The sequence below is a fragment of the Drosophila tropicalis genome, unplaced genomic scaffold (assembly GCF_018151085.1).
Source record: "Drosophila tropicalis isolate 14030-0801.00 unplaced genomic scaffold, ASM1815108v1 contig_805, whole genome shotgun sequence".
Taxonomy (NCBI): domain Eukaryota; kingdom Metazoa; phylum Arthropoda; class Insecta; order Diptera; family Drosophilidae; genus Drosophila; species Drosophila tropicalis.
In genome coordinates this window covers 2,111,704-2,122,401 of record NW_027173295.1, presented here as the reverse complement: position 1 = coordinate 2,122,401, position 10,698 = coordinate 2,111,704, and the positions used below count along the sequence as shown (strand labels likewise).

The window sequence follows — 10,698 nt, the reverse complement described above, 5'->3', positions numbered from 1 at the left end:
AAAAAGACATTTAACAACCATTCAATAGCTCACAAGTATTTGAAATATTTTATTAAATTATTTCATAGTCGGTGAAATAATAGAAATGCAAATTTATAACCAAATGTTGATTGAGTCTTCAAATGATCTTTGCTTTGTTTTAAGTATGATTTATGTATTTAAGGGGCTATTTACGCCTGGACAATTTGAGTATATTTATTCGATTTTGGATTTTTAGGTTGTCAATATAAATTTTGATATACTTTGCGAAAATTTCCAGCAAATCTGATAAAAATGTTCGGAAATATAGCAGAATTTCTAAGGATAAGTTTCTTAATTATTGAGCACGGCTATCTTTCCTATTCCTTAGTAAAAAATTAATCAAAAATAACAAACATTTGTATTTACATGTGTACTTTCCATTGAATAAAACCTTTATGATCAATATGAAACAGTTTTTCAAAAATGATCTTATATTGTGTGTCTATATTACCTTAATAACCGATCATGGCATTCAATAACCTTCAACATACATAGTAGAAAGTTCTAAAAACGAGAAATAAATAAATCCTTCTTTTACGATCGATATATTAGAAAATACTAATCAAATGCGATTTTTATTAGTCGTACAGGGCTAATATTTCGCTTAAAGACAGACTTGCTTATTATTTTGCAAAATTTTCTTCTTATTTGGTGTTGAAATTGTAGTTTATAAATGATATTGATATAAATTCATTAAATTATTAAGTTTTTTAAGTTTCATTATGAGTCGTTTCGGCAGTTTTGGTTTTAGAGAAATAAGCAAAATAGAGAATTTTTCATAAGATAGGACTATCGATCTTATAGGCCTTAATGTAATTAACTTATTCATCAAAATTCAAGTTGCTACCTATATCTCAAAAACTGAAGCCATAAAAATTGGGGACATACAAAAGTAGATAACAGGCAATCCAGAAGCATCGACTATGGTAAAGGAGCCGGGGGCTAAATCTACATATGCGTTTGAAAATTACCCCTTCTCCCTTATTGAATTGAACAATTCAATAAGAGCTCCATAATCTGACCGATCTTCGTTTCATAATAGATGATGTACTCTGTTGTACTTAAATGAACCCTAGAATATCCATTGATCAAAGTTTTAAAAAAATGTTTATCCGTGTTTTTTTTTTATACACTTTTGGTCAGATGTTTAAAAAGTTTAACAATTCGTCGGATCGAACCACTATAACATTTAACTGCCATAGAAACTAGTGATCGAAGATTACTTGATTGAAAAATAACTCATGAGAAATATAGAAAAGTTCTTTCAAAGTAGGATTAGTGGGAAATTTATCATGGTATAGAAAATTCTTATCAAACACAGAAATATTTGGAAAACGATACGACGAAACGCTTTTAAAATCAAATCGTTTAAACAATAAATGAACAAAAATATTTAATTTTTATCCGTAAACAGCAAAGAAGTCTAACTTCAGTTTTTGGCTTATTTGCCTCATATTCAGCATCATCATATTCCAGATTTTGTTGGTAAAAGCCATGAATTGTCCGGTTAGAGGGTTAAGAGAACCTGCTAATGGAATTTTGTCTAAAATTATATACTTATATGTATATATGTATAAGTAGATACTTATGTAGTGGTCCTTAGAATTGCTTGTATTCTGGGATAACGTTTTAGTTTCATCTTAGATATGAAATTAGGATATGTTAATAATAATTGGTGGATAAGTTATGTCTTCTTCGATTTGTTTTCAAAATTAGTATGACATGTATTTATATTGGAATATAGTTTTATTAATATAAAAAAAAAAATTTAGAGTAGATCACAGAGATTACAAAAACTAAATATTCTTGATTTGCTTAACTCTTGTTTAGAATTTAAATTTTTATACAACGAAATTGAATAATTTATTTTAATTGCACTTGGAATGTTGTATAAATATAATTTCTTAAATGATTAAATTTTCATTTTAAACTAAGCTTCAGGCGAAGCTGCATTCCTCTTCAGGGCCAAAACTTCATTCAGTGTTGGACTGAGGGCAAGAGCAGGATTTGCCACAGCAATGATATTATCACCGGATGCGGATATAACATGGACACCCGTTAGAGCCGTTGTTGAGCCACTTAGATCCACCGATTCCACGGTTAGGTCACTCTGCGTTGTTTCCATTTTTGCCGAAACGGGTGATCTTTCACTTTCCATACCATTGCAATGGTGGGTGGCCTGTGTATATGGGTAGGAGGGGGTGGAGGATGGATATTCACTTTACTTTTTAGAGTTTCGAATTGAATAGAGTCTAAACGCTTAGCGCTCCAACACATACTCACTGGCATGGGCGGCGAACTGGAGTTGCTAAACGAGAAGCGTGAATCGTTGTCCTCGAAATCAGCCGTTTTGCCCAAGCTACTGGAGACAAAAATCATAATGATATATAGTAATCGATAACTGAACAGATATTATTTGAACTTCACTCACGAGAACTTGGCTATTTCAGTTAGATCAAATGGCGGCTTGGCAAACTTCTGGTACATGGCAAATAGGTTATAGCGTGAGTCCTCCACAGTTTCCTTTTTGGATTTAATCGATATTTATATTTATATATATATATTTATATATATATTTGTAAATGAAGATTAATTGCACTAAAGGGGAATCATTTTGTCTTTTCTTTTTTGTTTTGTTTTCAAAGCGAGGCTGATAGCGATAAGCGATTTGGCAAATTTTGAAGGAATACACGAGGTTCGTTGGTTCTCAAAAAAATGTTCTGGGATTTATTTTATAAATATATATGTAATAAATGTACAATTAAAGTCAACAGAAATATTGCAAACGTTTAACCACTAAATAACTTGAAGATACATTTAAACAGTTCTAAGAGAATTACGTTAGATAGGCTACTAACTAAGTATGTATAGGTAAATAAAATATTATCATAGTAAAAAGTATCAACAACTAAAAAAAAAAAGTTAATCAAGTCAAATACTGTTTGGGTTAGTTTTAAAAAGAAAAAAAAAAACACATAAAACAAAAAGCAACTTTATACAATAATACACAAATTCTCTCACTAAGCGAGAGAAGTCTACAAGGACTAAGAATTCCCATCCAACCCAGATCCAAACCCAATGATACCCCATGATAACATTTGCCCAGATATTCTAAAAAGAACCTCACGGCAAGAGATTAGTATTAGGATTTTGTGCTGATTTTTGAGGGGGAGAAAGCTGCAAAAGCATATTAATGGATTAAGAAGCTGTAGTTGTAGCTGAAGCTGAAGCACTTCACCAGCCGATCATCAAGATCAGAATGGCCCGGTATTTACTGCTCTACATTATCAAGCGGCATCTTTCTTACCCGATTCATGTCCACGGGCAGCTGGGCCGCTTCCGTGGAGGAGAGTCGTTGACGTTTAATGGGCATTGCCGCATCACTGGACTCACAATCGACATCGATGGCCACACTGTGCCTATGCTGTGCCCCCTGCACTGGCATCTGGGTGAGCAGACCCCCGTAGCGGGCAATGCTGGCCGAATGACCGAAACCGGCATCTTTGACTATCTGGCGGGCCAGGGGAAAGAGTTCATCGCGTCTAGTAAGCAGCCAAATGGTCTGCGGATTGCGGCACAACTGGGCAGCCGCCTCATTGACGCACACCTCGTGCAGGGTCAGTGGTTTCTCTGGCCGACGTTTGCAATCGAAGCGGCCATAAATGGCAGAATACTTACGTATCTCGTCCATGCGGCGCGGATCGTGCTCACTCATGGCTATCACCTGCTCCAGTTCGCGTGTGGTCCGCTTTTTGGTTGTCTGGGCACGTGGCTCACGCTGTGGCAACTGGCGGGCAATCTTCTCGGCGCACATGGTAATGCGCTGAACCTGCATCTCAGTCAGCACAGGCGTCAATTGCGGGGAACTGGAGGATACCTGATGAGCGGTGCTGGCGTTGCCGCAGGGAGTGGCCACCACGACTGGAGGAGCACTGCTCGAATTGCTAGATGGATTGCTGGCGGGCAGAACAAGGGGCGAATGGGAATGACTCTGTATGACTGTGGCGGGATTAACTGTTGGACAGATGACTGCTGGTCCTCCAATCAGATGGGCAGCCGCTGCTATGGAAGCAGCAGCAGCTGCAGCACCAGCACTTGATCCCTGAAAACCAGCAGCCGAACCCGACGGATTGAACGAGGGAAACTTTTGACGTGGCAATGCTGGTGTTGTGTCCGGATTGAAGACCAATGCCGGTTTTGGTGGCGTCTCGCAGAGACCTGAAAGATTCATAAGTTTAGACATTGCCATCATTTTGCTTCCTTCCTGACGGCGGCTGGGCATACCCAAATGTGGCAGCATGGGTCCCTGGAAAATGGATGGATTGTTCGCCCACTCATGCAGGGCCTTCTGCAGGCGACGAACGTGCAATGGCTTCGATGCCATGCCCACCAATGCCATTATCTCCAGGAACTCCTCCTCGCCGGCATCGTACAGCTGCTGCACATCATCGCCGCCCATCTCCAAGAGTGTGTCATAGTAGGCCAACAAACTGGCACGCTGGAGCACACGATACAGCTGCACCTCAGCCTCATTGCTCGGTCTCGATGTGGTGATCACTATGGAGAAGAAAAGTTAAAAACGAAAAAAAAAAATCAACCAAGTTCATAACCAAAAAACATGATAAAAAAAACGAAAGCAAAAAAATGATATTTATAGAGTTCTGGCCCCGCCGAGTCGTTGTTCTCACAATGTTGCGAGACTATAAGAAAAAATTTTAATTAAATTCGCTTTTTTTATACGAAAAAGAAAAAAAAACTCGACGGACGTCTGGACCCTAACCCTTTCTCAGCACACACACACACACACACGCAGACACACACAAGAATGAGAAAACGAAACCCAATCGAAAAAAAGAACTCAAAAAAAAGGACTAGGCAAAGCATTTGGGAACGATCTCATCTGCATAAGCGAGAGCAACCCTTTCTTGGCGTTTTGTGTCCTTCAAGGATATCGGCTTCACGGCGCGGCGTCGGCAAACTCGTTAGAAATTCTTCACGCATGCTCGTAGATCGTCCAAGGATTGCCAGGATCATTTTAATCTTTTTTTTCACTTTTTTCTTGGGTTTTATCACTTTCGGTTTCAATCTTTTCGTTTTTTTTTTTTTTTGCGTTTAAAAATAAGAAGAAAACCCAAAAAAAAAAAAAAAAAATTAATTTGAATTAATTTCTGGCCGTGTGAAAGAAGAAGCCTTCAATTCCTGTGCATCTGTTTAGACCGAATTGCTGTTGGTTTCGATCTTGGGCTTGGCCTTTTGCAATTTATTACCCATCCTAATGACGGGCGATAGTACTCGCCATGGTCTGCGGACTGACGATCATCATGATGATTATGTCAAATCGTAAATAATTATGTGAGAATATTTCACGATGGCGACAAGAACGATGATGACGACAAAGACGATGACGAGCTGCTGGGTATTGGGTACGATGGGTAGAAAATGGCGCAAGACGAGTTCAACTTTAATTAATAGAAAAACGAGCTGGCCAACTAAATTATAACATCGATTCTTGATTTCATTTACTTTTTTTTTTATTTTCTTTTCTTTAAAAGGTACAACAGGCGCATCCACCAACAACAACAACAGCGACAACAACAACAAAAAATACTATGTTGCACTTGGTGGTACTCACTCAGAGAGTTGCGACAAGTTGGAATTAACCCATGACAGACCATTGTCAGTCAATATTATAAAATTTCTTCTCATATTTCTTATCATTCTTGATTATTCATTTTGGATCTTAGGTTCGATATAGTCAAAAGTTTTGTTTTCTTATTTATCATTAAGTTTTAAGAGATTTCTTCAAAAGATATTTCCTATCAATATCAAGCTCTAACTAATTGTCAAAACTTTTCGATTGGTTTAAATAAAAAAATCTTATGCAAGATAACCTTGAGATAAGAACTTTTGAAGTACTTTTAATTAGTTTTCATTTTCATATCGAAAATCATGTTCAATTTTCTTTGTAATTCTCAACTAGTTTAAGTGTTTAGGAATTGCTTAGAATTCTTCTGCTGATGATACAACTTGATGGTATTTGAAATAGTTATAGAGATCACTATAGAGATTCACTTTACGGAGCTGCCAATAAATAATACTGATCATTTGCAAACTTCAAACCGTTCTTTAAGGAACTGAACATTCCTCGAGGAATTCAGGAAGACATTTAAGGCCATATTACAGAAAATTATGCAATTGTTTCTTTTCAAATGTTGTTTCTATCTTTGTGTAGTATTAGTTATTTCTAGGGTTAATAACATTTATAGCTGGACTTCCCGTCTTCTAAAGGGGTCTGAGCATTCTAAACGGGGGCCGGGTGTTTAACGCAGAATCCGATCTTTTACGCAAGAAGAGGGAGGAAGGGGGGGAATGCATTTGCAGCAATAAATAAATGAGACGTGATTTCAATACACAAATACACATAATGGCAAATGGGTGGAGAAGGGATGTGGGTGGGGAGAGGGGAAGGAGGTCGCGGAAGTTTTCTTGCCACCAACTTGGGGACAATTTCTTGGCCTGATCGTCACTCGGCCAAGTTTAGTCTGCAGTCGTTTAGTTTTCTTTTGCTGCCTTCTGGTCCGGGTATCGGTCCTACTCCTGCCTCGTCTACTGATTGTGCTTCATTTTTTATTTATTTAATTTGCGGGTTGGGGTTTCTTTACTTTTTTTGTTCTCTCCTTCTTTTCATTTTCAATGTTTTTTTTTTTTTTTGTTGTTCTTGCTGTTGTTGTTGTTGTTGTCATTTGCTAAATATGTTGTTTTTATGCGAATGGCAAATGGACAAAAAATTAACTGCAGTAGCTTTTTAGTTGGCACTTGAAAGCAATAATGACATTCGACGCCACATACCAAGCAGCTGCCCAGGCGACCAACAGGGAATGGACCAGGACCAAGACCAAGACCAAGACCAAGGACTAAGATCAGGCAGACAGAAATTGAGTCTGGGTGTGCGTATATTTCTATGTGTGTGTGTGTGTGTGTGTGTTTGGAACAGTCAATCGTGCGATCGCTTCGATTATGGGCAATGCCAAGATGATGATGAAGAGAAGAGAGAGAGAGAAGAAAAAAAAAACAGACGCCGGACAAGCTGCGCCTCCACCTCCACCACAAGCATCACCTCTTCTCCTCACACTGTTTCTGGATGTTCATTCTCATCTTTCTTTAGATGGCAATGGTGGCCAAGTAACCGAAACTATTTCTCATATACAACGATAAATTAAAAGCCAAGTTTTTAAACGACCAAATTCTTGTCGATCAAAATTCCATTGGTGGCAATAACTTGGTTGTACGTGCCAATGGCTCTGGCACCAGCATCAGCACCAGCAGCACAGGTCCAGGTCCAGGACCAGGCAAATGCTATGCCATGCCAGGACAGGGCCAGAAGAACAACATCCATAACCATAATGTGGCGACATTTTCTGACAGAAGGCAACAACATCAAGAATTGAGCTGATGATGCTGAGAATTTTCAAGGCACAACAACTAGAGAGAGTGCGAACGAGAGAGAGAGAGAGAGAGAGCAGAGAGAGGGAGGTGTATAGGTAAAAGGCAGTCCTAAGTTGGCTGAGGGGTTCGTCTTCTACCTTCATTTCTCCCCTAAGCGTCTGGGGTGAGTGTTTTTTCTTTTATATTTTTATTTTCGGTCCTTCGTTACCCCTAAGAAAAGTAGCCTATCATCTTGAAGGTAATCTAACGGCTGTAAGGAATAACCGTTATACCTGCTTCACAGACACATTTCATTGGATAATATTTTGCCATTTGCCTACCTGAACTTCATTTCAAATATGCAAAACAGTTGCCCTATGTCCTGCCCTTCGGGTCTTTCGGGTGTCTTTCTCAAAGTCTGTAGCTTTTTTTTTTTTTGCAGCACCAAGGAAATGGAAACCGGAACTCAATCCGCAAAAGAACTATAATTGCGCCAAAAACACACACAAACAAACAAAACAATTTGATAAAGGTAACTTTTTTTTTTATAGTTCTCCCTTTTCTATTCTCGCTATTGTCATCAGGAAGTCCAAATTCCGTTACAAAAAGCGCTCAATAAAAACATTTTGGACATTTTGAAAACGGAAAAATGCGCGGGAAAGCACTAGAAGCATCTGCTATGTGGACGGATCCACGGGGGAGTCTCGAGTAAATCTTTTTAAGGCCCCAACTATTCAGTTCCCTATACCGACAAAATGCCTTCTTTCAAAATTACTCAAATTGCTGAACGGAAAATCGGGAATTTGTGATCGAACTCTATATATGTATGTATGTATATATATATATTTATTAGACACATATGTATATATATATATTTTGTTTTTGGTCGTTGAAAGTAAAGATTTAAAATGAAAACCCTCACAAATGATCATCAACTTTAACTCCTACGAAGGATGTAGGCAATATTTTAATTAGGCGATTTTTGTATCTTATGTATATTATTATCTTTAAATAAATGAAGTTATATAATTATTGAAAAACAAAAATTTAACAAAATTCCATCTTGAATTGAATGAAGACAATTTAAGGGGGGGTCATCTGCCCACCCCTGCCCATTTTTGGCTACACCCTTGTCCTCAATCTGTCAAGGTCCGTCTCACCTGAACAGTTTAGGATTAAGTAGTTTAAAAACTGAATAATTACATTTTAGTTTTGAGTGAAAATTCTAACCAAATTTTGAAATTCTATTTTGAAAGTCAAATTATAATTTCTTTAATAATTTGACTAACTTTAAGTGAAATTCCCAAGAAAAATTAAATGATATGAAAATGTTTGAATACCAAAAACATTGTTAAAATTTTAACCGTTGATTTGAGTTAAAATCAATATCTAGTATGTTAGGGATCAGGCAACTATATATGTATATGAAATAGTTTCCATTGTCCTTAATACATATAATAGACTAAAGTTCAATTAAAATCAAACCATATAAACAAAAAACTCTTTGGGGCCCAGATTATTAATTAATTTAAACTTAATTTATGCATTTTTAATCAATACTCACTTGTTCCATTTGCATTGCGTCCAAAGATCTTGCCCTGTGGGCTTAAAATGGGACTGGACGATGCCGACGGAGCACCCGAAAGTGAACGTTGACCCTCCGATAGTCCGCTGGCCATGGATAAGTTATTGACATCCTCCTGCTTGCAGGCTTCAATGCTGGTGGTTAACAGTGACTGGGATTGGGATTGGGATTGGCATTGCGATGTGGCAACAACATTTGTGGGCGTTCCAGAGCAACTTGAGGCAGCTGCCGTCTGGGATTGACTGTGACATTTGCTGCTGCTGCTGGTACTGGCAGCTGGCGAGGGCGTTGTTGAGGCCACCACCATGGTCATGGATGTGGTTACTGCTGATGTTGGTGTTGTTGCTGTCACTGTGGTTGGAGAGTTTGCCTCCATTTTTAAGAACAAATTCTGAACAAATTGCTGACGACGTGAACGAAAACGGGAACGGGATGCAAACAAGAACCAGGCACAAACACAAACAATCAAAACAAAATGCATGCAAAAATTTCAAATAAAATATTAAAAAAAAAAAAATAAACCAAAGAACAAAAAAAAAAAAGAAAAACAAACAAAGACTTTTTGTTTTGGGATGCACTAAATCGAACTACCAAGAAGAAGAGAATCTACTAATTGACTAAGTTAAACAAATTTCTTGTCGCTGAAGATAGTTTTTGATAAGCACAGAAATTCACGAGAGCGCGCTCTAGGATTTTGATCTTTGTCATCCGCTTAGCTCGAGGCCAGACGAACTTCTGTTGTTGAGCCACCGCGTGGACAGCTCGGGAACCCTTTTTTGACGATGACGACGACGACGGCGACGACAACGACAAAGACGACGACGACGGACCAAGCCACAGACCGCTTTCGTTTTCTTCAAGGGAAACATCTTTGAGATACTTTCAAAAGAGAAGAAAAACATGTACATAAAATCACGCAGCAGCAGACGAAAGGGTTAAAAAAACACACACACACACATACATACACTCAAAAGGACAGACCCGATGTCCATGCCAAGAGAGGGAGAAAGACCAAGAAGAGACACTGAGACAGAGAGAGAGAGAGAGAGAGAGAGACAGAGCGAGGGAGAGGGAGAGAGAGAAATGCCAAGACATTGGCGCTTCTAGTTGATCATGAGGGTAAGTTTTTCTACACAGATTCCACCAAAGGAAGCAACAACCCGAGCCTCTGCGTCTCGGTCTCCTGTTAGAAGCAAGTCAGAGACTTTAAAAGTCTTTGGGTTCCTCAAGTTCATTTCTTGCTTTCCTTTGAGTGAGTTTTTTTTTTGGCTTTTTTTTTTTTTTGTGTGTGTGCTCCGCCTACTGAGAATAACTCAAATTCTCAAATTTTTCATTGCCCGGGAGTATTTCTCAAGATCCTTGTAGCTTATTTTTCTCATTTTCGAAATTATAATATTTTTTTTTCTCTTTTTCCGTTAAAATTGAAATTTTTTAACGTTCTAGAAATCATGGATATGCAAAACAATTTTTTTGTTTTCTTCTGTATTTTATATATTTATGGTATATACAAAAAGTGTACAATATGTTTTATGTTTTCTTTTTCTTTTAATCTACTCTAAGTAAGAGGAAGGGGGAAATACTTTTAAAGATTTTATCGATTAATCGTATATATTAAAGGGTTAATTTTTATATAATTTTGTTATTTTATTATTCGTTTCATTTAGAAT

The 10,698-nt window shown here is 37.8% G+C and overlaps 1 protein-coding gene across 1 annotated transcript; it reads right to left on the bottom strand.

Annotated features, from left to right (window-relative positions):
• Positions 1–1,951: 1,951 nt before the first annotated feature.
• Positions 1,952–9,407, bottom strand: nab (NGFI-A-binding protein homolog). Its single transcript, XM_068293976.1, has 6 exons — positions 9,011–9,407; positions 4,306–4,578; positions 3,329–4,239; positions 2,453–2,544; positions 2,305–2,380; positions 1,952–2,200 (listed from the first exon to the last, which is right to left on the bottom strand). The coding sequence occupies exons 1-6, from the start codon at positions 9,405–9,407 to the stop codon at positions 1,952–1,954; spliced, it is 1,998 nt and encodes a 665-aa protein (XP_068150077.1).
• Between the last annotated feature and the right edge of the window lie 1,291 nt (positions 9,408–10,698).

Coding starts and splice junctions, on each gene's coding strand:
- nab (XM_068293976.1), bottom strand. CDS start 9,407: ATGGAGGCAAACTCTCCAACCACAGTGACAGCAACAACACCAACATCA. Junction 4,240..4,305: donor ACCCATGCTGCCACATTTGG/GTATGCCCAGCC, acceptor TGAATCTTTCAG/GTCTCTGCGAGACGCCACCA. Junction 2,381..2,452: donor ACTGAAATAGCCAAGTTCTC/GTGAGTGAAGTT, acceptor TGTCTCCAGTAG/CTTGGGCAAAACGGCTGATT.